Source organism: Calonectris borealis, chromosome 1, assembly GCF_964195595.1.
Source record: "Calonectris borealis chromosome 1, bCalBor7.hap1.2, whole genome shotgun sequence".
Lineage (NCBI taxonomy): Eukaryota > Metazoa > Chordata > Aves > Procellariiformes > Procellariidae > Calonectris > Calonectris borealis.
Window position 1 is genome coordinate 92750726 of NC_134312.1, and position 27580 is coordinate 92778305.

Sequence of the window (27580 nt, forward strand, 5' to 3'; positions counted from 1 at the left end):
TAGGAGAGAAGAAATCCCAGGAAGGTTTTGAAGATTAGAAAGCCAGAACCCAGTGTATCTTAGAAACGTGTGCAGGCAAAAAATAGGGTGTTTTTATAGCATTAGTCTTAACAGGGTGTAGAGCAGGGGAGACTGACTTATTACAAACTCTGGGACATATATTGCCTAAGGCAAAAATGAGCATTGTAAATATAATCAGTCTCTTGTAAGTTAATCAGACATTATTATATCTGACACACTATCATTTTCCACGTAACACGTGTCAAGCATATTTGCCTGTCTACACTCAACACACTACTATGTTTGGCAAAGCCAGCAGGAAAGTATGGACTTAATGTGTTTTGACCAAGTATCTTTCACCAAGTAGGCACAAACTCATCACTGGTGCAAGGAAGAGCAGCATGTGGATTTCATTCACAGATGTCACCATCATACGTGCAAACTGTGAAATAAAAAGGAACAAAGACTCAGGGGAGATAAAAAAGTAGGTCCTTCCCATCCAATCCATATTAATTCTCTCCTCTTAAAATTGAATATAAGTAGCGTATTGTAATCTCACTATACAAAGAGTAAATGATATATTACCGCAGGCGTGTGATGGTCCCTGAAGATTGACTCTTCAGGATTTAAAACAGTGCCAGACAGATTGTAAAAAGGAGGAAGCAGGATATCTGTGAAAAAAAAAGGATCTCTGCTAGAGGGGAAATTGTGGAATGACCGAAGGAAAATAATTTTTCAGTCAGTGAAACAGAGGATCATTTTGATTGTTACAGAGCTATGGTAGCATCTCTCTCCCTGACAGCTTTGAGGATGATGAATTACCACACCTGAAATACACCACAAGTGATTCAGAAAACAAATTAAAAAGCAGCTTTTAATGGGGCATTCAGGGTGTTGGGTATTGTCTACATTATCAATACAGCAACATATCATGAAAACGTTGCCTGATACCATGAAACATGAGGCTGTGGCAATTGTCTCCCAGAAGAACTCTGAGCATGAGGAGGAATTAGGAGTAGTCTGGACAAACCAATCGTATGTGCTCAGCTAAATATTTTTTTCAGTTCATCCTTGTAGTCACTGATTTGTCTGGATATGATCAGAGTTCACTTACACGAGTTGCCAGAATCAGTTTTACAACAGCCCTGGGCGCACAAGGCAATGTGGTAGATGACATCAGTATTTTGTATCTCTGGTTTACCTGATAAAGTGTTTTATTTAATTGGCAGTCAAATCATTTAAATTTCATGTCTGTTACACTGGAACTTTATCTGTTAAGTTGCCCTTTGCATGATACTGGCTGGCCTAGGCAACTCTATGTACTGAGGTTCCCTTTTCAGTTACTCTTATCCATGCTTCAGCTATGAGATCTGACCAGAAAAAGGGGCAACAAATGTAAACCTCTTACAAAGCGTCGGATTCCTTTGGCAACTCTAGCATTTCTCTTCTGAGAAATTTAAAGCAATTTGACAAAAACGAGTGTGTTACAGGTCAGCTATCTAGTAATCGCTAGCTTTGTCCATGCTTTTATTGCATCCAGGTAGGGAGATGGAGGTGCTGAAAGGTAAAGTAACTTGACTAAGACCTGTCTAGAAATGAGCGCGAGGAGCAAGGCAAGAGCATAGGCAGGAGAGACTGTGCCATTGAAGCTGGGGTAGACGCCAGGACCTTTTAACTCTAGTCCTGTCTTTGTCAGTGCCTACTATGTGAACTTGAAGAAATCGCCTGAGCTCCTTTTTACTGCATGTGGATTGGGACTACCTACAGCCCCCTTTGTAAAGCGTTTTGAAACCTCTGGTTGCAGAAAATGTGTATCAAAACACGCTTATTAACGGAGTTACTCTTTCTTAGCCAGAGCACCTCTTCAAAGACCCCCGTGAGACTTACCATTAGTTTATTGCAAAGAGTCATACCGAGCTGGTTTAATTTTATTATCTTTTTTTGTCTGTTTTTCTTTCTCTCTCTCTCTCGTTGGTAATGGGCAGGTGAGAAACCCCACCAATGCAGCATCTGTTGGCGCTCCTTCTCTTTAAAGGATTACTTAATCAAACACATGGTGACACACACTGGCGTGAGGGCGTACCAGTGCAGTATCTGCAACAAGCGCTTCACCCAGAAGAGCTCCCTTAATGTGCACATGCGCCTCCACCGCGGTGAGAAGTCCTACGAGTGCTACATCTGCAAGAAGAAGTTCTCCCACAAGACCCTGCTGGAGAGGCATGTGGCTCTGCACAGCGCCACCAACGGCACGCCTGGAGCCACCGGCACCGGCGCGAGGGCTGTCCCTGCCGGGGTGGTGGCCTGCACGGAGGGGACCACGTACGTCTGCTCTGTCTGTCCAGCTAAGTTTGACCAAATCGAGCATTTCAACGACCACATGAGGATGCATGTGTCAGACGGATAAGTAGAATCTCTCTCTCTCTCTTTGTTATGAACAAAAAAATAGAAACAACAAAAAAAGCTATGGCACTAGAATTTAAGAAATGATTTTTGTTTCATTTTTACCTTTATTTTCCTCCTTTTTTTGGGTTCGTTTCGTTTTGTTGTTTTTGTACTACATGAAGAACTGTTTTTTGCCTGCTGGTACATTACATTTCCGGAGGCTGGGTGAATAATAATTTTCCCAACCTCCCTCGGATGGTGGCCTTAAGGCCAGGTAGTGCTTCATGAGCTCCACTGGTTGGATCTCTAGCTACTGGCCTCTAAATACAACCCTTCTTTACTACAAAAAACAAAACAAAAAAAAAAACCACAAAAAAAATCAAAAAACAGACAGAAAAAATAAAAAACAAAAAAAAACAATTTCTTTTTTCTCACTTGTGAAGAGCACTACAAAAAAAAAAGAAACAAAACAAAATATATTACAAATCTACAAGGCCTACTGTCGTTATAAGTACACCGCTCGCAGTGTTTCAATGGACATAATTCACAATGCTGACCGCTTTTGGACTTCACAGTATCCAGTTAGAACTGTGGAATATTTTGCTTCTGGTTGAGCAGCAACCAGAGGAAACAAGGCCCTGCTGGTTTCCACCACGTGTCTGCTTTCTCACACACACACACATCCACAAACACATGAAAGGGCTGAGGGGAGCACAAGGCAGTGTGGCTTGGATAGTGTGGAGTCCCTGCAGGGTGAGGAAAAAGAATCAGAGATTCCTCACCTGGATTCTGCTCCATCCCACGCTCTCTGGCGCACCCTCCCCGCTGCTTTTCCCATACCACCACCACCACCACCACCTTACAGCAGAAACCAAGAAGATTCAGACAACGAGCAACGGTGGCTTTTTTGTAATTTATTCAGTGTCTTCGCTGAGCCCAGGGCCTCAGCACAATCAAGAGGGACTTTCACAGAAGGCAAAGAGAAACACAGAGGAAAATCAAAGATATCAGAGGTTGCAACCTATGGATCTAGGTACAAGAGAAGGGTTAGTTCCCACAATCTTTGCAAAAAAAAAAAAAGTTGCATCAGGATTTATTCTTGTGGAAGAAAGAGGAATAGAGGGTGGGTGGGGAGGGGAATAATAATTAAAAAAAAAGAGTTCTTGGGACTTTTTTAATTCAAAATTTTATAGAGGGGCAAAAGTGACGTTTACCAGATAGAATGCTGATTTTTTTAATATATTTACAACAGTATTTGTGTAAAAAAAAACAAAAAAAGTGAGATTGTTAAAAGTAATTTTTCTTTGTTTTCTTTTTTGTTTTGCGTACACTGCCACTAATATCTTCTCTTTTATTATATATATGAATATATATATAAATATATATTTTATTTTAAATTGAGACTGTTAAGGTTAGCTAACCTGCTTCCAGATAGAGGGGGGGAGGGGAGATGATCTTGATTTTTATTTTAAAAAAGAGGACGGATGTTTCTTAATTTTCTTTTCTAGTATTATTCTCTCTCTCTCTTTTCTAATGGAATCAAGAATTACCTGGGTCGATGAGGGGCTCTGTGAAGTCATCTGTGAGATTATCTGCTAGAGTTTGTGCATCCTGCAGTATCATTTGAACTGCTACTTTGTTTTTGAATTACGTGGGTCTCTTTTTGGCTCTTACCAAGGTTCTGTTGTTTCTTTTTTTGGTTCCATCTCAGAATTTATTTCTGCTGAAGGGCAGTTCCTTTTGAGAAAGAGATTTTTCTAGCAATGTTCCCTTGCTGTTGGGGATGCTAGAATCTGTAGTCTTTCCTTCTTATTTGAAAAAGTAATGAAAGTTTTGGAAGTGTGTAATAACTAGGATTTCCCTTCTTTTTGGTCACTGGACAAGAATTAATCTGCTGTATTGTTCTCTCATCCCTGCCTTGCTCGCTAGAGAGCTTCCATATATGTGTGGGAATCTGATCCTGCCCCTGGTAATTTGTGCTGATGCCAAAATAACTGAAAATGTTACCATTGCAAATAATCTTCCCTTCTTCATTTGCAAAAACGTCTAACTGAAGGGCCACATCCCGCATTCTCTGCATATGCAAAGCTATGCAAGGAATGTAGGATCAGTGTGAAAGATTGATTCCTGATCTGCATATATATGTTGGTGTTTTGTACTTTGTTTTATTGTGTTTGGGCTGGTGTTCCCCCATAGTCGTCTTCTGTGTATCTGTGTGAGAATTTTTCCCCCAAAGCCAACTCCCAAAGTACATGGGTCCTTAGTTCAGTTGGATCAGTGTCTGACACTATCTTTGTCTTGCTTGAAATCCATAGCTAGGATTTGCACCAGCTGCACTCTGGACTTTATATTTTAGGCAGAGAAGAAGCACCTAATAAAAATATGCAAAAAGAAAAAAAAAGAAAAATTACTAGATTAGCTTTTACTTGTGTCTATATTTAAATTAAGCTTTCTTAAGTTTACAAAACTTCGCTTGTGAACACTGAGCATTTCACATGAGACATTCTTTTATGCTGGACAACTTTCTGACTATTGACTTGATAGATCTCCACATACAATTTTGCATGTTCTTTACACCTGTGGCTTCTGTATCAGATGTCTGTGATTCAGCACAGGTAACCTCATTGCTATGTTCTACGCCTGTTCCATTACTGATTTATTTTGGGAAAAAAAACTGACAGGTGGTTCAGTCTCAGAATCTTTCTGTACCCTGCAAGGTATTGTTCAGCAGATCCTAAGCATTGAAGCCCTGATTCTCAGCTGCAGTAAGCAGCATAAAGAGACTTTCAGGCGAGTGCCAGAGCAAATGTGTCTCTTATACGGTAACGTCTTTTTTTGTTACCAATTTGTTTGGGTAGTTCAAGGGGACTGGAGAAGGAGCACAAGTTAGTTAACAAATATTGTTCTCATAACTACACTGGTAAAAGCAATGCTGGCATGTAAACCAAGAAGTGAAAAGACAAAGCCTAAGACACAGAGAGGGAGAACTAATATCTGCCAAGTAAAGACACACTAAATCTGTACAGAAAATAAAGGTTCTAGAGACAAGGGTGTGGAAGAAAATGGGGAAGGTGAACCTGTACAAAAGGATTGAAGGTCTTTCTCTGAGGAAAGGAGTTTTTTCTAAGATCTTTAGTATCAAAGAGTTTGGTGTTCTCCCATATGAGGAATTAATGAAGAATTTTACCCAGCTTAAAAATCTGTAGCTGCTCATTTGTCATCTGAGGTCTGGGGAAAAGCTGTTTAATTTGCCATTGTTAAACCTGGTGAACTATAGTCAAGATGTAGTGTATTCTGGAATACGGTTCTGATACCAAAAGAGATACGCCAGTACACAGGAAATAAGAATCAGGGTTTACATCCACCCAAATCCAAATACTATAGTGTGTAGAGAGAAAAATCCTATCTAAATTTTAATTCTTCAATTTTCAACCTTCCCTAAATCAAAGCATCATCATCTTTGAAATGCAAATTTATTATGGGGCCTAATAAATTTGAAGTTAATTAAAGATCAGTAGTGAATGAATGAAGGGTGCCAATTAAAAAAATAAACAAACTTCTTAAAGTAAAGCTAAGGCATACTAGATTGAATGCGAAATCACTTGTCGAAGAGTTTAGGCCAAGGTCTTCACAAATGGCTGCCTGAAATACAAACTGATTTTGCTGAACTTCCAGGCTCAAAAATTAGTGACTTGATTTTGTAAAACATGGAGCAACTTGCAGCATGACTGCAAATGTAGCTGAAAGTGCTCATCAGGTCACTTATTTAAGTGTCCTTCTGTGAACTTAGGAGCTCAAACATAGACCCCTTTATCTTTTAAAATGTTAAATTCTTTTCAATATTGCTTCCTCCCATCTGTTGAAATATTTATTTACTACTTGGAAACAACTACAATATCTGAATGTTACAGGTATCTTCAAGCTTCATGTAGTGCTGCAATATTCCTTAGCAGAAAGAATACCTGTGGTACACTAGCAGTCACAATGATCTACAAACTGCTGTTGACAGTGTTTGAGCACATCCATCTCAGTATGCTTGAAAGGCTTCCTTCAAAACAACTGATAAAATGATGAGAAAGAGCAGACTGTAGCACACATCCCTCTGGTGGAGCATGCAATATCCTGCATTCCTTGAGCCTGATTCTCACTTTCCCTAAAGCTCTCTTTATATTGCTTTGGCAATGGAAAAGGGCATTAAATAGGACATAAATTCAAGCATGCAAATCAAGGCCTCTCTGCAAGGCGAAAGTGCAATAAAGGAAGCCTTAGAGTAAATGAGAGGTAAATGCCTTCTCTTACTGCTGCTGAGGCTGATGAAGTCAACTGAAAATGTAGGATTGGCCAGCGCAGATCTGCCCTGTGGTCCACCTTGCCCAGTATTCTGTCTCTGACACGTGGCCAGTTACAGATGATTTGGATGAAGGTGAAAGACCATGTTGGATAATTACAAAGTAATAAGCCTAAGAGAGAAGATTTATTATAATACTCATTAGCTCTGTATCTGCTTATAACCTAAAGACATAATAATTTATGGCCTTAACTTTTTATCCCATATAAAAATTATATATTGTGGCAGATAATTCTCATTATCCTTTAAAGATCTAGCTTATTACTTGCTAGGTGGCCCCAATGCTATCCTGTGGAAGTGAGTTCCTCAGGTTAATTACCACCTTGTTGAAACGATTCCTTTTCAGGTTAATTTTGTTGCTGTTCACTGAAACACCTTTGTTCTTGTATTATGTGAAATCATAAATTAGAGAACCAAAATTTAACTTCTCTTGCCCGTTCCGCCAAAGTCTGCCTCTCTCTGGAAAATCTGAATCCACAAGGAATGCAGGACCACAAAGTCAGTGTCTGCTGGTCAGTAAGGAGAGAACAGCTACCGAGTGTGCACGTGTGCATGTCTGGGGTGTATGCATTAGTGAGGTTCTCCTACAGTGACCTGTTGCAGAGGACTAGCAAGTACAACTTGTACATAATGGGAACATACCAGTACAGTACACCGGTCTAGAAATTGTAATATGATATTTCCATCTGGTCCCTCCTCTCACAAAACCCCTATTAATAGTCTCTCATAAGGGAAATAGGTACAGGTATTTTGCAGGAGCTGCTCTGGGGGCACTTTCTCAGCAACTGTCGTGCTTCCACTAGGCCCACTTCTTGGCCCATGCTGTTAGTTACTTTCAAAACCAGCTCAAATTCGCAGTAAGCTAACAGGGAAGAGTGGCATTTAATTGACTTTCTAAGAGAATGAAATTTCCCTTTGCTCTAAGATCAAAGAGGCCAAGTGGTACCCATTTTTCTTCTTTTGATTTCTTTTTCATCCAAAGGAGAGTTGAGTAATAACCCACATACCATCAGCCCACTCACTTCTTACCAACCCCAAACTGATTGATTTCAGTCAACCTTGAGCTACTTGATTAATGCTGGATCATTCACATGGTGGAGGAACAAATCTCTTGCCTTTAGCAAGTATTATCCTAGCATGTCCTGCCTCTTAGTAATGAAAACAAAGCCCACAGGGAGAAGGTACAAAACATACTGTTTGCAGGAGTGTTGAGTCCAATCCAAAATCAGAAGCACCCAAACCATTTCAAACATAACCAGACCTTCAGTATGCCTAGGACTGTAGATCTGTGACCCTTCTGACAGTCTTATGCTAAGGAAATCCTCCAGCTCTCACTGCTGAAGAAGACTTGCGACTCAAAAAGAAATGTAGTACTGTTAAATAATTTTGGTTTAAAATTTATGCTTTTAGTAAAAAAAATACAAAATTAAATATTAATGGATATTTTTTCATTGTATATTTAGCAATGGTGCTGGCTTCTTTTTGCATTTTAGCGTCTGCAGTAGTGCTTGATCCCCAGGCATTATAAGACAGTCCAAATGTAGGAGAAGCAGAGATGACTGATCTACTGTGAATAAGGTAAAAAAGTAAATTGGACCCATAATGTGCTTTAAATCACTATTCACGTTGCAATTGGTAACTCAGCTAAAGAGTTTCTGGGTTTATTTTAAAATACAAGGAGTCAAACGTATTCTAAACATAATTCTAGCAAAGTCACATCAGGAGAAGAATTAGTCATGGTTTTTAAATGCCAGTTTCCCCAAGAATTGTTCATTAAAAGCTTTGAAAATAGTAAGAGGCCAACTGAAGATACTCTGCTTCTATAACATGATTCTTCATGTTATACATGATCACAGTTTCCACCACCAGAACTAAGTCTACTTTACTTAACTGACTTCCTTTCCCCGCAGTCAGTGAACTGAGATTTTTGTGCACAAACACATATGCCCAAGGCAAACTCTTAATGTTTCCCCTAGGAAAAGGAGTGTAACATGGAGGTAAGCAGACCAAGAAGGTCTTCCAAACACTCTGTTAACTGTATTTTAACCCCCCAATTTACACATTTGTCTTCAACTATTTTTCAAAAAGCAAAGAGCAGTAAGATACTTCTTCGGGAAGCAAATATGCTACAGCCTTGAATACACTACAGCCTCATATACAATTGCTGCCTTAAAACAGAAATGCATCTGAGCAGTGTGGAGTGTACTTATGTTTTGCATCTGTAGCAAAGTTTCATCTAAAACATTCCCTTCATACGAAATGTGTTGTATTGTGTTTTCCTGTTTGAGTAGGTAGGGAAGAGGTAAAGAACTATTAGTGAGGCATAATGGTCTCTTCATATTGGATGGTGCTTCTCAGCTGTTTCTTATCTTCAGTTACAACTCCAGCTTTGGTCCTCTTCCAAAGTGATCTCCTCCTTTTGATCGGGTTGGTTGGCATCAGCTCCCGCTACACCGGAGGGTAGATCCTCTTCCTAAATCAAATGAATAATATGGGGGTAAAGCTGTGTGATTTGACTGCTGACTCCAGTCTTGCCAATGCCCGTGGAATTCATGAGAGAGAAATCCAGTGAAAAGCTACTTCCCAGTGACAAATTCTGTTCTTAATTTCTGTCAGTGCAACTTGTATTGGCACTTTTGGGATTGCATGCATGTCACTGGAGATAAATGAAATATAGGGCATTTGATTGGTTTAGCTGTGATTTCTTTTAAGAAAAATGTATTCTAACAATATCCTTTTGCTGCAGCAATATCATTATACAAACAAAAGAACTGCCAATATCCCATCATGTGCGAGAACTTCTATCCAGTTCAGCCCACAGGGACATTCTTGTTTCCACTCGTCATGCAAGATTTATTAGCACTTGAGCCCTCTTTGTGCTGCGAAATTTCATGCACAGTCCTGCAGCCACACCCCAAGCATCCCATAAATGCTCTTAGTCAGGCTGGGCTTAGGTATTACAGTAGCCCATGTGCTTTCGTAAGGTCCCCACTGGGACTTATCCTGCTGGAAAATCAGGTACCAGTCTAGCAAAGCATTTCTTGCTTTGGGTATTTTCCAGGCAGAACTGCAGAATTCTATGGTGTGCACACTTAGAACTTTTTGGTGATTTTTTGCCAAGTTCACAGTCCTATGACACTTGAGGAAAGTGCAGAGCTTGGTTAGATACTTACTGTTGTGCTCAACTGTCCGATTCTGCAGTGTCCTGTACCTACCAAACGGGCAGATATCTTTCTGAGAGCTATACATTTAATTAGGCATCTTTTCTATTTCACTTTGCTCCTTTTCGTTTTGCCACCTGGATATTGCCATGTTCTTTGTTGAACCTTAGAAAGTCCCCTAAAAGTTCAACCCCCATGTTGAATATATACTGTTTGACTAGAGAGGGCCCTCACATTGAAGAAGCAGGATTACATTCACCCAACTGCCCTGAAATACTTCACGACTTTCTTCCTCTCACTTTTCCTATGAAGCCCTTTACTTTTATTTGTCACACAGTCTGTTGGTACCTATGGGATCTTTGAATAAAACCAAATTATATGGCCTCTGTGTGTGTGTGCATGCAAATGTATGTGTGAGTATGGATGTATATGTGTGCATGCAAAGGTAGATAGCTAGCTATCTCTTTCTGGCTTTACAGTCAGGTTGCTAATTGAGTGTGTGGACATGCATGGTTCAGGAAAGGGTTTAGATGAAACAACAGTTACAAAATTAACTGTGGAGCATTGGCATGAATCTATATGAATCTAATGAAAAATAAGTACACTATTTATACATTATATATGCACACATATATTCATAAAACACATTCTGTCAGCCAAATGCTCTTAACTGCATCTTTGCCCAAATAAGATGTTTGCCCTCATTCAAAACGTGACACCCAGATTTGGTCCAGTGTGTTTTTGTGAGTACCCATTCTGAAGGGAAGGCTGAAGTGTGCCTTTCAGAGCCTTGAGTGGTCTTTCAGCCACAAAATAAATAAAACAGTCCAGCTCAGCAGGCGTCCCTAGCAGAGATGGGCATCCATGGCAGGTGACAGCTCTGGAATGATACTGTTGAGTTCAGTCACTCATTTCCATTGAATTTCAACATGTTCACCTGACAAAGGAATAAAATCCAAGCAAAATAATCTAACTTGCCTGTTTGCTCCCCTTAAAAAGAACAGTAAAAAATTACCAAGTCTTTAAACAGTTAGCAACGCAGTGTATTGATAGGCTCTAAATTACTCCAGGTCTGGAGTCTCCAATATCCAAAGCGCCATATCAAACAGCTCTTTCCCCACCTCACGTACATGTTGACTATGAATATCTTTACAAGTAATCTGAGTAATCCATTCCAAATGTGCAGTCGCTAACAATTAACAACTTTCTCTCCCTGGGTCTTTGCCAAAATCTTTTCAGGAACATGGTTAGTGTGTCTAGAAGACCAATAGATTTTCAGGAGGAGTAGAAATTGGTCAGTGAGAGTATTCAGTATGTAATCCATGAGAACTGCAGGATTTCTAGAATTCATTTTGTGTCCATTTAGTTAGTGGGATGAATAAGTATGTTTAGCTACAGCTGCCTATTTTGGTATCATGTTGGCCCTAAAAGTAGCATTTTATTCTTTTAACTCTTTTGCCTGATTGGGGGATTCTCCTTGTCTTAGAAAGGGTAATTGGAGACTTGGGGGGGATTTTTTTTCTTTCATTTTCACTCATACAAAGTTGAGTAAATGTTATTCCTCTTTTTAGATTGGTGGCATTTCCCTTCCCCTTTTGAATAAGATGATAAATGCAACAATTTCGGCGGGTTGATTTTGGGATGAGGTTTTTATTTTGATTTGGGGTTTTTCTTTGGTTAAATGTACATTGTCTTTCTATAGTCAAAATGTCTGTGACTGTAACAGTATGTATTTCTTTTACTGGAGAAAATAGACTTTTTGGTTTTTGTTAACAGTACTAGTGACTTTGTGGAAAATGGCAAGTTGCTATGTAGATCTGCTTAGTTAAGTACAGTACACTACAATACAGTATTTCTGAAAGCTAGAACATACAGTACACAATATATATAGCAATTCTATATCAATATATATACATAGTATAATCATTTAACTTTTGCATCTGCCTATGATCATAGAAAAATTATTTTTCACATGTATCATTCACAACCCAATCAACTGCTGCAGTTATTTGAAGCATTGCATTTAACAATCATTATTACAGCTCTAGTGTGCTTTTTCATATTATTGGCTTCTTTATCATCTTTACAAGTATTTTTTTCAGGCTTTTTAAAATCTCTATGTAGCAAGATGTAGGAAAGTAATTTTTTTTTAAGAAAAGGTAAAACAGTATTAGGCTCTACAAAAAGTTAGGGATCATTCCCTGCTACCCTTTCATATCAGAAGAACAATTAATCAAGATAATTAAGGTTATCTATTAGCTCTCTTCTAAGATGTCCTGTAATTTCATTTGCAAAAGTGTATGTCAGACTTTCCTCTTCCATTCCTAGCATTGGAGAAAGATGCCGCAAGTGGTCTTTCACTCTTTCCAAGTTCTGTTTCTTGAAAGTTTTAAGATTTCCTAGAATTATCCTCCGCAGGAATGTGGGGTAGAAGAAGTACTTTTCTCTGTACAGTTATCCTGAATGTGGCCAGTGGATTTTGCCAGGAATTGGATAAAAAATACCTCCATCCACCACTGTTAATATATTCCAATTGCATCTTTACTTATCCACTTGATCCCCCTTTTTTCAAATGAAAACAACGTCTGCAAGTTTGAGTTTCAGTTCAGAAGTTTTCCAAGGTGAGTGTTGCCTTTATCGTCTTCACACCAACATTGTTGTTGGTGCTGAATTTTGGGTCAGTCTCACTAGATTTTAATTGTCACCACAGAGCTGCTGAAGAAAATGTCAATAAGGTATGTCAACATCTAGATCCAAATAGCCCAGAGGAAGCTGATCGACACCCAAGCCTTATGGCTTAGGGTGCCCTTTCTGTATTCTCATCTTGCAACAGATGGCCCAGGCAGCAAGTCTAGATGCAGACATATGAGAGCATGGGAATTTATGTTTGCTTTTCTAATTTGGGTACATCTCAGCTGACCTTCATTCCTTTGGTCGATAACATATCAATCCTAAATGAAAATGTGCAAAATCAAGTGGATGAGGGTTGTGGAGGAGGTATTCATTATATCTCATTTCTCCTAACTGTGAAGACTGGAAGAAATGAGAGATGGTCACACCAATTACAAACTATGCTTTCACTGAGAATGAGGAAATCTGTGTCACTGCAAATCAATAAACTTAAAAGTGATTTTGGAGTGGCAAGAGAGGGAAAGAGTTACCTGTGCCACATCTTGGGATAATAAAATGAGAACTTCAAGCGTGGGAATCATCAAGTGCTGGCATTCCTTACAGACTCCTGTCATCTGCCATTTGCACCTACATGGAGGCCAGTACCACATCCTTTTTCTTTCTACTTGCAGTTTAAAAGTTATGGTCTTCCAGCAGTGATTTGCAAGTCTGGCTTTTCTTTATTCTCTGTATACCCATTTGTAAGGGAAGGAAGAGACTATCCTCTCAATATTAATTACGCAGGTAACAAAACTGGATTACCCTATTACATAAAGGATGGGCTTTGTCCCATTAAGCCAAACAGGTGCCATTTCCCAAATTAATTTCAGTTAGCTGCTGCAACAGAGTGCTGATTCAGTGGTCCACATTTTCTGACCATGGTCTTTGCCTTTTCCTTTGACTGAATGCTGAATCGTACATATGTTTGTAGAGAGTGTTCTCACTTCACTGAGAATGCCTGATCATTTAAATGGCTGCGTACCCATTCCATGCTTCCCCTGCTAATCCTTTATAAGGTTCAGTAATTCATTTAGGATAATTACTAGTTTAATGTGTTTCTTGATTTAACTTCTTTGTTGCCTTTTATTTTTCCTAGTGCTTTTTTAAACACCTCTGTTCATTTTGCATCTTATACAGTTTACAGATTATATTTTTAGGCTAAGAAGTGGTTTTACAAACAGGATGGTACCAAACAGGTAGATTATCCACACTAGAGATTGTACTTTTAGAACGCAGTGTGTACAGATACAATTGCCTAAGGGAAAGTGAAACTAACAAAATAATCAGCTGGTGAACACTATTTTAACATATCTTTTACATAAAAGACAGTCAGTCATTTGTGAATCCAGAAATCTTGCTTTTTTTGAACATGTATCCTTTCTTTTTCATTCTCTGAAGAACTACTTGAGAATTGTGGTGTTCTAAGAAACTCGTTTCATATGTGCATATTTTCTGCTTTTCTAAGGAGAGAGAAAACAGAAGGTGATACTAGCGTTACTGGTTTTATAGGTTCTTGCATTGGAGACTTTCCTTGAATGATATAAACATCAAGGGAAGACTCTGTGCAAATATTAGCTTTATTCTAGTATATGGTTTTCATTATTACTTTCGTTTTCCATCTCCTCGTTGACCAAGTAGACCTACAGGGCTAATGCAAGCCATGGTCTCACATTTCTGTTGTCGACAGCATTTATATTCAGCTCCTTTTTGCAATTCTTTTCTGTGTTACACAGCTTTTGAGGAACACAACGGTTGAAGTAGGTAACACTGTCACCATGAGAGGGAGAACCTTGTACTAAGAGAATGTTGCTCTATGCTACTGTGCAGGGACAGAAAGGGATTTTAACGCTCTTCACTGCAAGGTTGAATAAGAGGAGAGTCCCCCACCTTGGGGGTGCTTGCACCAAAGACTGGGGGGCCTCCCAGGAGAGAGGAATGCTTGAACTCCATACAAGGGACTTGCTCTTCACCCGTGCCACTTAGAGGAAAAGACTGAATCTCCAGTATCTGCTGCTGCTCTTTTTTTAATGTATGAATATCTTTTAAAAAAATTATAATTCCTATTTATTGGTGGAAGAGGTGTCACTCTTTCATTTATTGGAGGCAGAACTGCTTGTTCACAAGTATCTTCAACAAGTTTCATTGTCTTTTGGGGTGCCCTGTTTCCTTTGTCCTAATGCCAGGACGTAGCTTGGGCTGCTGTGAAACTCATAGGGATCTTTTAAATCTGGCATTTATTCCCAGCTTCATATGTGCTGAGAATTCAGTCCCCTAGATCCTTGCTCCAAAGTTCAGATTCAAAGAAATTCTTACAGTGAAATGAAGCAGAAAATTGATGTTTTCCCATAAACTCCACCCATAATGAGCTTTTGTTGTCAAACATAAGATACATAGGCTGGTCAGTTCAGGCAGGATGTACTGCATGACATTGCTTGTCAGCATCGGCGAGGTCTATACTTAATCCTGAAAATTGATTGGACCAATATTCTGTGAGCCAAATTCTGCAGGCGGGACCCACATGCTCTTTTGTTGACTTCAGTGCATTTTCTCTGACAGGGAAAGCATATGTAGTCCTACAGAAAGCTCTAGTCCTAAAAGCTAGTTTCATATACACCCTTTAAGATGTCACAGGACTGTTCCCCATAATTTAGCATGTTTCTGCCCAAAGTTTCTATTCTTCATAAAACTGACTCAAGAATTTATTTCACTCCACCAGGCAGATTTTGCCTGTGTTAAGGGCTCTGTGATTAAATAGTCTCTCCTTCTTGCTGGGAGGCTTAATTCAAAAGAACTGTACAAGGTAGGACAGCTGCTTCTCTTTGAACAAGGCGTGGGACTTTATTTGTCCAGAGAGTCGGAAATAGCTTTGAGTCTTTCATTCCACAAGTATGTAGCCTCTTTGGGTTTGATTGGTGATGGCGTGTTTATCTTAAATAATTAAATAGTGAGCCACAACAGCTAGTGTAGGTATATGATACACAGCAATCGCTTTTCCCTGATTTACACCCTTGCTGTGTCACTCTTCTATTGCCAGAACAATGTAAAAGCATTTGGGTATTTGGATATTTGGAGTTACTTGATTCTAGGTTTCTGACTGCTTTACCCAGAAGCGCTCTGGCCATACCTTTTCTGTAATGGTGATCACATATTTGTGTGGGTGAAATAAAGTTGTTTCTTTGTAATATCTGATTATATAACCCCAAATTCAGACTACACATCAAGCTTTTCTGCGGACTTTTTTTTTAAAAAAGTGCTACTGCATTGGGTATGCAGGAGAATGGATGGAAACCCACATAGTCTAGTGTGAACTTAGCATTTCAGCAAACAGGTAGGACACCCTCAAAGTACACACAGCTGAACAGCAAGAAAATTCATTGCTGCTGATTATACTGGCTAAATTGATGTTTATAGACTTTACAGAAGAGCTAGCAAGCATTATCTGTTTTGTGTCTCATGTATGCTCTGGCATGGGACACACCACCGTAGCTCTGCACCTAGAGGGACTGGGTTTCGGTGCTGGCCCCTTGCCATGGCTAGTGATTCCATTGCTCTCTCTTTATTTTCATGATAGGCTCATTGGTAAAGATAAACAGCAAAAGTCCTTACCTTTGCCTGGCATTTTTCTGTTTTGGAGGTGGATATTCAGGATCCCTGCACCCTTATTTAGATTCTTTCTCTTAGGTTCTTTCTTTATTTCTGTGCATGTGAAGTGCTGTTAACTTTTCTGCACTATGATGCAACAGTGTATCTGTGTGCCTGGAGGTGAGGGCACAGTTCTTCAATCTCTGCAAAAGAAAGAAAAAGGAGGAACCTGCTCCTCGGTTATCGTTTGGTTTATTTGTTGGTGTTTGCTTTTGTTTGAGCTGCCGTCTTCAACAAGGAACTGGGAGTGGGAGAAGAGGCAGAAGGCATGAGGAAGCATGTGCCTGAGCCTAAGTGAGGCAGCATGCAATATCCCTCTATATACTGAGCAATTACAGTGAGATTAGTATAGCAGCAGCAGTATTGCCCTAATGTGGTCCTTTTTCCCTACATTTCCCTTTCTTGCTCCTCCTTCCCTGTTGTGGCCTCTTACAGTGTTTTAGTGGTTCCCCACACTCCTTTCTAGTAGTTATGAGGGTTAGGTGGAGGCTGTTGTGGCTGTCCAAACTGAAATTAATCTTCAAACCAGTGAGTACCCCAAAGTCTATGTTGTGTTTTCCCAAGTGATATCTTAATAAGTGACAAGCCCTGGCAGATGTTTTATTTTGTTAAAAGAGATAGATAGGCTAGGGGAGGTTAGATGGGCTGAGTGGGATTCAGTAACCTGCTTGCCTTTGTAATTAGTGAGCTTTATTTTGTTTTTCTTCTGTGTTTTTGTTTTGAGGTACTTAAGAGCTTATATGCCTGTCATTAAAATTCCTGCTTTTCCCACCCTAGGCCTAGAAGGGCCATGAAAAAAATCCTTTATATATATACTCGTGTATTTGCAGGATGGGGGAGGGAGTTGTCCATGCATGTGCATGTCTGCGTGAGAGGGAGAAAACTAAAGTTAGTGTTGATCTGTCCATTTGTTTTAGGGTGGCCACGGAGAGCTGCCACTTTGAAGAGTTGATTGCACTACAGAACCTTAGCTTGGGCACTGTTAAAATAACGACTGTATATTGGGAACAGGGAAGCTTTTTAAGTTTTTTATCCACACTTACACATGCCCTTTGCAAGGTGTGGCCTTGCAAAGTTTGCATCTGACAACTTTGTGTAAAACCACCACTGACCTTTTTGCTGTATCTATTTAGTTCTCTCTTCTTTCTGCAGCCCCCAAACAATGGCTTGTCTCCTTTCCAATTTCTGTCACTCGACTTACTATGTTTTCGATAAATGTCCTATCTGCTAATGAGATCTCTACATTGAGTGGGAGGAGAGAAAATGAGGCATGTGGAAGTGTGGCTGGGAGACTGCAAATCCCCCTTTGTTTCGGGGCATTCGTATACTTTTACTTGGGGTCTGGGTGGGGTGGGGAGGGAGTTTGTGCTTTTTTGGTCTGGATAAGGCTTTTTATTTTTGCACTAAGTATGACTGCACTGCACTGCATTGCACTACTGAAATGTATTTACATGTGGTGGGATTGGAAGGGGCCAATTAAGCAGGAAGGGAGAAGAGAAAGGGATAGGCACAGAAAAAAAGGATGTACCGTAAACCTGACCAGGTTGGAAGAAAACTGGCGTTACCTTTACTTAAAGCAACTAGTCAGACACTGAGATAGCTGTATTGGATAGCTTCTGTAAAAAAAAAAAAAAAAAGTAAAAATAGCACTATAATAGAAACAGAAGAGGCATCACAGGTTTCAGGGTGCTACAGATCTTTTTTCCCCTTTTCCTAGAGAGTGTTCTTTGGGGCTGTGAGAGAGTTAAGAGAACTGCTCAGCATGAAAACCAACGTAAGGCTTCAACATAAACATACCAATTCCTTGCTCAGGTGTTAAAACTTGCATTGTCAGATAGGATCTCTTCAGAGAGTTTTGACTGTGATTAGCATCCCTTCAGTATAAGCATGATCTCTTAGCTCAAGAAGAGAAGCCACAAAGCAGGCTTACCAAAGGGGAAGGTCACTGAAAAAAAGCACTTCTTTCCGAGGCTGTTATGGGAACAGTGCAATAAACAGTCACCCCGAACACTCAATTAAAGGTGTTCCAGTCAAGCCTTTGGGGCAAAGGGAGCAGGAGGGACATTTGGACAAGAAAGGGTGACATGGAATTCAGTACAGTAAGGAATATTCCTGCTTAGGCAAAGATGCTGTCTAGCATTTTAAGATCTTCAGTCTGATTTCTCTCCTCAAACAGATAGTGAAGGCTTTTGACTGGAACCAAATGGAATCCTAAGTTGGAAAGTATTTTTACAGTCAAGATGCATGTTGGCCTATGCCTTGGTCATTAAATTTGTAACAAGCATAATATGAGAAAAAGAAAACAGTAGTAATGTGGAGCAGGATCCATCTCTGCTGTAGCTCTTTGTGGTCTACAAACTCTCAAAAGTTTCTGTTGAATCTCTTCGGTAAGACTATAATTACAACTTCAGCCAGAAGGTAGAACAGGATCATGAAGAATGCTCTGTATAGCAACTGGGAGAAGAATGTAAAACATGAGTGCATCTGCTTTGGTCCTGTAGTGGAGGGACAGCCTGTCTAATGTACACAGAGGTTTCATGGACAAAAAAAAGGAAAGGTAGTCATCCAGTTGCTAAGGAAAGTATAGGTAATTGGATGGTCAGAAATCTATTCATGCCCTGAATTTCTCCTTAGACTTGAAGCTAAGACATTTTGGCTTCATTAGTACCAAGGAATGGATAGTACAGACCTTACGCAGAGCTGCACAATGCAAAGTGGATTGCTGCTGGTCAGTCTGCTGGGCTGCCTCATTTGAGAAAAGTATCAAGAACTAGAGGAGGAATAATATACAAGAGGAGGTCCTGGGTGGGAAGGAACAAGTCTGTCTGGAACTAGGAGAGACTTTGGAGTTAAAAGATGTGTTTTTCTGGCAAGCTCTGAGATTTCCACTCTTAGATTTCATCCATCCTTGCTTGAAAGGACTGGAAGAAAAGAACTGGAGATATCCCCTGATGTAGTGCTAGGTGAACTACTGAATGACTCTTCCCTTGAAAGCAGGCAGCACAGTAGAACATGCAGTCTCTTTCTGAGCCATCTGCAGGAATCCTATAAGATGAAAACCACTGGAAGGTCATCTTCCAGTAATGAGGCAGTGGATGCCCAGCAAAAGCACAGTTCTTTTGAGAGCCAGCATAATACAGTGGCAGGAGAGCACCTTTAATTTGTAAAGTGGCATTTGCTTCTGTAAGAGTAGTGACAGCTACAGAGTCATGGTATGGGGGGAAATGAAGTCTGTCTGCTGAAGTTAATTCAGGTTATGAGCCAATACTCCCCTTTTTTGTTTAGGTGAGTTCTTGTTTTGTTTTCTTGTTTAAGGCAGCTGCATATATTGCTACTGTCAGAATGGATTTGCATTGTCAAAGAGGAGTAGTGGACTGCTCCAGAAAAAAAGTGAAGTTGAGGGTTTACTGAGCCTGCTGTGTCCAGAGTGCCTTTCCTGCTGTGGTAAAATAAAGAACTTCTATAGTTTGAGCTGTTCTGGCTGACTGATTGCTGCATATTCCTCCCTTGTGGTGTGACCTAATGGCAACCATATTTGGACAAGGAGAGGAACACTGCATGCTTGCAATGCTGTGATAAGATGCCGTTTGCACTAGTTTTTAAAAAGTACTGCAACCTGAAGAAGTGGGCTTTGAGCCATGCTCCAAACCCGGGTTTGAATTCAGCCTGTTTAAACCTGATTCCAGCTGACTCAGTTTCAACAAAACTGGTCTAGACCATGTAAACGGGAACCAAACCATTTTTTAAAAGCCACATTCCAGCCTATGTTCCCACTCAGTTACAGTGCTCGACCAGATCAGTTCCTGGGCATAAGTGTGATTGTATAGTTTTAATGGCTTTTAAATAAGTTGTTCCTTTTTACATGGTCATTTTGAAGCTAGTTTAACTGGAACTGCATTTAAATATAGCACAAACTCTTTTTTTTTTTCAGCATGGTACTAAAGCCCCATGTAGATAGTGCTTGACTGAGAAACCAAGGATAACTTGAGGTTTATTCTAAGAAGCCAAAACATATGTTGCTGACTAGAGATGCCGCATAACTTAATGGCCTATTTTTTTCTCCAGATGGAGAAACACTAATTTCCATAATTCTCCTCCATTTGTCATCCTGTTTCATTGTTGCACCTTTTCTCTTGAATGAAAATCACTTTGGCCAGTGGGCTAGGTCCAAAACAGAACTTCCCTGTACTGTGTGATCATCTTGTTTCTGTACGTTCCTTTCCTCGACATTGACAAGCACTACTGAGGATCAGCTTGAGGTTTTGCTGGGATGATGTGGCGTAGTTACGGTTCAATAAGATGCTAGTGATATTTTCAACATTATGGTAATTTTAGAGCTTACCCTTGAGGAAAATGTTACATTTCAGAAGTTCCACGGAAAAAAGAAAATGCCAGGAATCACGATGGAGCTTCAGTCACAGAGCCGTAGCCAAGTTTGTAGGGAACGTATTTCTGGTGGCTGGTGATGCTGACATTTACGAAGGCAATTCGAAAGTAATAGAGAGCGTATGCTTTCTCATCCCTGCTGAGCTAAGAGAATTTATCCTAATAGAACGATCCCTGAGTAACCTGTCAGTGTTCATCCCCTAATGGAAGAGGTTAAACAATCTGTCATATCACCTTAGACAGTCTGAATTTGCTTCAAGACTGCTCCCAAATGACCTGCCAGCCAGACGCCCTCCCTCCTTGATCCTAGTATCACACTGGCTGGTGATTTGTCACATCAGCCAAGGTGACCAAGAGATAGCCTTGGCCCCAGCTGGGAGCCTTTTACCTTTCCTTTTCCTTTTGGTTTTCCATCGAACGAGGAGTGCAATTAGTGGTGAGTAGATGGCAGGTCAGCTGTTGCTCCGGATGACAAGAATGGCAAAGCCACATGGCAACTGAGCTACTGTTGTCCTCAAGGACACTGGTAAAGGCAAAAGACCAGGCTCTGGTTGCTGGTGTAGTTGTAAACCTACAGCTTCTGCTGCTTGCCCCTCCGAACTTGTTTTGGTCAGCTATGCTGTTGCCCTCGAATATGCTTTGCGTGTGAAAAACTGAATGCGGTCGTTCTGTTGTCTGTCTTCTTTCTTCTGCATCACGGATGTGGCACCAACTTACTCTCACAACAAGCTTGAGTTTTGTTTTGCTGTTGTTATTAACATGTAATTCTACTGTAGACCAAAAAATATGAAAAGGAAAAAAAATCAGTTTCAAGACATAAGAGACCAGTGAGTGAAAGGTGAAAAATTTAGGAAGCGAAGGTGTGAGAGAAGCAGTGGTTAACTGTGTTAAGTTAGAAATCTCAGAATAGCCTTACCTATTTCTTAACCAATGCTTACCAATCATCCGGTAGGGGGGTTAGATGGCTTTTTTGGCTCATTCGTACTTGTATCCTAATTATATATATATATTTTATTTTTGTTTCTTTGGTATTGCTGTTGCACATCATGTTGTCTTTTATAATGCCTGATTTTTATTGTATTGTACTTTATCAGTCTGTTTTGTTTTTGTTTTCCTTCTGAAGGATGGGAAAAGTAATGTTTCCTTTTTGTTTTGAATTCTTGAGAAAAAAATGCACTGGAAGTAAACACAAACACATTTTGCCATTTGAAAAAAAGGAAAACACACAGCCACGCAGTGGAAAAGGCTAAGAAAAAGCTCCCCTCTTCTTCCTTATTATGGAAGCATCCTCTAAAAGATATGCTAGAAAGAAAACAAACAAACAATCTCAAACAAAAGAAGAGAGAAGCCTCTTTGATCCTAGCTCTGCAATCTGGAGTATTTTAGCACAGTGTTTTGCAGGGTCGGGCTCCTAAGGAGCCAAGTCATAAAATCCAGAACTACATGGGGCAAATTCATCCCTGGTGCAAGCAGATGTAATTGCAATGAAGTCAAAGGAGGTACACGAAGGATGGATTTAGCCACATGCATGCAAGATACAGCTGCCCTCCCCGTAGTACCTAAGTCCCCACTGCCAGATTTTATTGCTGTCGAAACGGTTGGTCTTTTGGCTGTGTTAATCGCATAATACCCCTTGAACGTTGTTCAAGGTAGGCAAAACACTTTCCCGCTGAATAAATCGGTTCTGGATGCACCTTGGTGTGACACTTTTTGCCTACCAGCTTTCAGCTGTTACCCACACCCCGCCACGAACTGATACGATCTAACTCTGGTTGAAGAGCCTGCCTTTGCCAGAAAAATGGACTTGACTATTAAGCATAGTAAAACTTTTGCGTATTTAACTACTATGATCCAGAAATGGCCCTTGCACTTTTAAGGCATATGGAAACATCCTCTCTGTCTTTCAAAATGGCAACGGTTCTTTTGCGAGTAAAACAGCACGTGCGCACACGCGTGCACGCACCCACATGTGGTCCCTGGGCTCATCGCCCCAAATTCTTCCCGGATCTTTCTGTGCCCGGCAGTGTCCTGTCTCCATAGTGCCTGGTCATTTGAGTACAGCTGGGCAGAGACTTGTGTTGAGATAAATGCAAAGAGCATACATTTTAAAAGGCAGATGGTTTTCCTGTTATGCCGGCATCTTTGAATCCCCATATCAGCTGATGGTTTTTCCTAGCCGGACGGCTTTCAATCAGTTGTTGAAACATTGGCTTTCTCTGTTTTGTTTGCTAAGGAGGGAATGTGGGGTGGGGAGAATAATGAGGTGTTGTTTGTAACTTCACAGTCCTGATAGTTGGTTTGTATCTTCCATATTTTATGCAAAACCAGACATTACAAGTCAATAAATAATTGTGCCCTAGGTTGAAAGTTAAGTGTTCAGGAAAGGAAAAAAACGGTTGGCATTTTTCTACATTTTTGTGAAGACTCTTTTGGAAAGGAAGGGTACATATTTTTGTTGTGTAGTATTTTCTATTTTTGAATGCATTTTCTTGGTACAAGACTGTTTTGTGGAATTTTTTTTTCTTTTTGGTGAACACATTATTTAAAAAAAAAGAAAAGAAAGAAAAAACTAATTGAAAAGTTTGCCCTTAAGGATATGCTGCAGTTTTGAGGTTTAAAATAAAAAAAAACCATTCAAGGCGCGTGTTAAAAGTTGGGGGATTGTATTGTTGGGAGTTTTTTTGTAATTGTTACAAGAAGAAGTTTGTAGCCACTGCTGTTTATTTTGTTTCAGATGAGTAAGTAAAGGGATTGTTCTTGTGTTATTCTTTTTTTAAAAAAAAAAAAAAGTTATTTATGAAATGTCACAAACACTGGACTGTGAGTTTGTGTGGAAGCATTTTACCACCCTGTGTCTTCATAGAGCTGTTGGTGATCCTACTTCTCGTTACTCTGCCTTATGGTTTCCTGAGCAAATTTGGAAGGGGGAGGGAGGGGGGGAGAGAAACTCAATGCATTTTTGAGGCAGAGACTCGGGGGAAAAATGCAAAACAGTGTTTTGGAATCCCAAAGCTGAGCCGTCAGCTCTACTTCTTCTCCCGTCTACCACAGGAATGAGAAAGGCTTACAGTCACTGGCAGAGAAAGAAAACTCGTGGTACCTAGACATGGCGATGCACAAGGGGTTAAGTGACTGAGAGCCATGATGCTCATCATGACCTCTGTAAATGACATCCTGGTTTCTCAGTCAACAGCTCCCCTTGTTTGCCCGTCATCCGACCAGTGGCTTTTGTGACCAACTCACCAACCCAACTGAAACCGTGAGGATGGTTTGTTCTTTCAGTCGCTAATCAAGCCTTTTTGGCACCCCGACAGTGGGAGCGACCAGCGGGGAGCACCACTCAGTTTGATCACTGGTTCTGGATTTGAGGAGACGTAGAGGCTGAGGGCAACCAAAGAGGAGTGCCGTGTTCTCGATTTTTGAAGAACAGGCTTTAAAAGACTAAAGCAGTGCTCCAGGCATTCATGGGCCCGGAGAAAAGGGAAGGAGGAAGACACCAACAGCCATAACAAAAACTGGAGATGTGTAACTGGGCTACATTCGAGACCAACCAGACTCTTTTCCTTCCTGGACAATAATGCAGCCAAATCTTGAGACTGTCAAGCAGACAGAAAGCTGAATGTGGCCTTCATTTCTCCTGCCTTTCCTTTTTATTCTCCCTCTTCCTTTGCCCTGAGATTTCTTCTCAGTGAGCACCTGCTCCACTGAGCACTTTTTTGCCCTCCACCTAAACTGCCCTTGCTTTCGAAATGTGGGTTCAGTCAGGACTGAGTAAAATCATGTGCCTTCTTTTTCCCCTTTTGTAATTATACCAACCTCCTCCCCTTCCCCAACTTACACGTGTGAGAGACGCAGGAGGAGGCTCTTTAGAAGTGCTACTTGTCTATAGGTGTCCAGCAAAACAGTAAGGTGGTGGTGAGGGGATGGGGAGCGGAGAGATGCTATTAGCTCCTTTCCCTTTCCACACGTAGCAGGTCTTCCCAAGGAGACACCCTCCACCACCACCTCCTCAGATGCTCCTCTCTCCTACAGAGCAGTCGTAGTGGGCATGGGGTGGCTCTTTTCTCCCATTCCTATCCTAGCTGAGCGAAGCACTTACTCGATTTCAATTCATGCCGTTTGCAAGCGGTTACATTGACAAGACAAATGCAGTTTGTGGCCTTATCGAGATGACTTTTAAACCACTAAAAGAAAAAAAGGCAACTCATTTCCTGCCCAAGGTTTGTGTCACTTCTAAAAACCCAGTCCATAGGAGTTTAGACTCCTTTAACCTCAGTCCATTTTAATGACGGTGGCTAAACTGACCAGCCTAGAGCTTAAATGCTAGACCGTCTGGTCTCATGCTTTCTTTGCTATAACCCCTACTGTCTGCTTGCTTTTCTTATTTTCTACTATATTCTCTGCTTTACGAGGCAGCCCTAGCCTTTGGTGAAGGCTGAGAGGAGCCAGTGGGATCCTGGCTCAGGGAAGGTAGTTGATGGAATCTTTTCAGCATGTTAGCAGGAGAAGGATATGCCAGCTGCCACAGCAAATGCATATTATGGTGGGCTGACTGCAGTATTTTTAGGGCCAATAAACCCCACCCAGTTACTGGAACATGGCTTGTTCCCAGGTCAAAACCACGGAGAGAAGCGAGCGCATTGGCATAATGGAAAAGCGGCTTGCAATCCACAGCTGCTCGTGGGCAAAGACAGGGACCCGACTGCAGCCTGGCTTCTCTGCAGACTTGCCCACTGCACAGTCAGTGTCCCTGACTCCATGGAGGAGCCAGCTGCGCTGTAGAGGCTTTTCTGATTTTAAGGATCAACGCAAAGCAGCCCCTGAGTAGTGTCCGTCTGGCAGGCAGGCGTGAGGGTGGGCGCCCATCCGTGCTGTTCCTCTGCACAGCGGGAGGCTCCACGCAGGCTTTCCAGGAGCTTACCCTTTCAGAAATCCACCTGTAAAACCTGTAGCACCTGGGTGATGGGAATGAAAGATCCCTTGATCACTTCCATAAATGATCCAGTAAATGCAAATGTTGTGGACGGTGGACTGGAAATTTATTCTTTAGGCTGGGCTCTAGAGCCAGGGAGGAGCAGCAGGGGAATAGTGTAGTTATTCCCCCTTCCCAATTAACAGTCTGCATGTGTGCACGTATATACAAGAGAAAGGGTGTATTCCTACCCACCTTTGGTGCTGATGGACTTAAGACACTTGTCCAAGGCCTACTTCTGACACACTTAGAGAACACAAGAATAAACTCTATCACATGCAATATTTCCCCAAAAAAGGGGAGGGAGGGGGAGGAGAGCAGTGCGTGCATTGGGATTGTTAGGGTTGGATTATTTTGCATCTTTTGTAAAACTGTAATTTCAACAGTGCCTTATTCCTAATAGATGCTGGCACTTGGGACACACACACGATGAAAGACAGAACTAGGGAGAGTCAGACATGTAAGACAGAGGTCATGAATCATCATAAAGGAAGCTGTATTGGGAATGACACAGCTATGTCGGAATTGAAAACAGTTCAAATATTCAACCTCTAAAGCAATTTCCCTTCCACCACCTCCTGCCTTCCCTCCTTGCCAATGGTGCTGCCCAAGAATAGCTGCCTACACCGAGGCCTGTCACTGCCCCATTTGCTTTTGGCGTTGTCAAGTCCGAGGGGCTTAGCATAGTCAAGCTTTCCACTGCTATCGTGTTTTCCATGGGGTACGTGAATGCCAGTTATTTTGCTTTAAATGCACTTTAAAAAAAAAAATCAAATCAAAGCTCCAGACTGTTTCAAATACATAGGGGAAGATAGTGCATATGTGTTTGAACCCAGTTCACTTTATCTCCAGTTAAAATGTACTCCATGCAGTGTGTATGTATAGAACAATGTGTATGCATACAAACACACACGTCAACCTTAAATATCAGCAGACTAACCTTTCTCCTTAAGCTCATGAAACCAGATGCTACACAAACACAGCAGCAGCAGAGGAATTACGGTTGGGCTCTTGAAACAGATCACAAAAAATAAAAACAACTACTTGGTCCTTTCTGTACGTTCAATAATTACAGAAGGAATTGGGTTGTAACCAGAATAAAAAGGAACGGTGCTAACTGAATGAATGGGCAAAAAAAGAAAGACAAAAACAAAAACTCAGCCCAATAACACAGTTTGACTTTTACGCTAATTCTCACATTGGGTTGGTTTGTTACTTTTTTTTTGGTTTATATGAAAAAAATTTGCATCTAAACTGATGCACCACAACAACAACAACAAAAAAAAGAAGCAAACAAACAAAAACGCATCCTGCCCTGAGGAAGCTCTTATTTATGGAGGATGTCAGAAGTCTCAAAACTCTCGGCCTTGCTCTCACGTACCACATGCTCAATCAGTCCTTTTTTAAAAATGTCTGAAACTGAAAAAAAGAAAAAAAAAAAAAGAAAAAACAAACCTTTTTGAAGCACCTTACGTGGCTTCCCATTCCAGGAGTGGGAGCCGCCTTTTTTTCTTTGAGCACCTTACTGATGTGTTAATGCTATCTGCTGTCTTTTTGTTACCCGTGGGCCGAGAGGCTGGCTGGCGGCACGTACACGCGAGCGCGCGGGGGGCGAGGGTACGGCCGGGCGCGTGCTGCTGCGCTCCACACGCGCGTGTACGCCGGCCTTTCTGCAAAACACTACACACGCACACCTGAGCGCGCAGCCCCGCGGCGGGGGGCGTCCATCCACGTTCCCGTTCCTCGCGGCACTGCCTTGGACCCAGGCGGAAAGTTCTCGGTCGGTCTTCGCTCTGTTGCGTGGAGGGGAGGAGGGGGAGCTAAATGGTGGAGGGGAGAGCATGCACTCGTGTGTGCGGACGTGAAAAAAAAAAAGGGACATGTTCTTCTTGGGGACAAAGACATTCCCAACAGTCATTCGATGCCGAGTGAACGGGAAACTGCACCCAGGCCTAAATCCTGGGGTCTTTATGCAGGCAACCGCCTCCGCCCACCTCGGGGGCCGGCTTGCCAGCACAG

General features: G+C 41.2%; 1 protein-coding gene across 11 annotated transcripts in view; it reads left to right on the top strand.

Annotated features, from left to right (window-relative positions):
* The window catches only part of ZBTB20 (zinc finger and BTB domain containing 20), a 503318-nt gene extending 494859 nt beyond the window's left edge, over positions 1 to 8459 (top strand). For all 11 annotated transcript variants that reach the window (XM_075167036.1, XM_075166988.1, XM_075167007.1 and 8 more), the window contains one exon: positions 1986 to 8459. In XM_075167036.1, coding sequence (XP_075023137.1) covers positions 1986 to 2404 — 419 coding nt within the window. In that variant the 3' untranslated portion in view covers positions 2405 to 8459. The remainder of the gene's footprint in view (positions 1 to 1985) is intronic.
* Positions 8460 to 27580: the final 19121 nt, after the last annotated feature.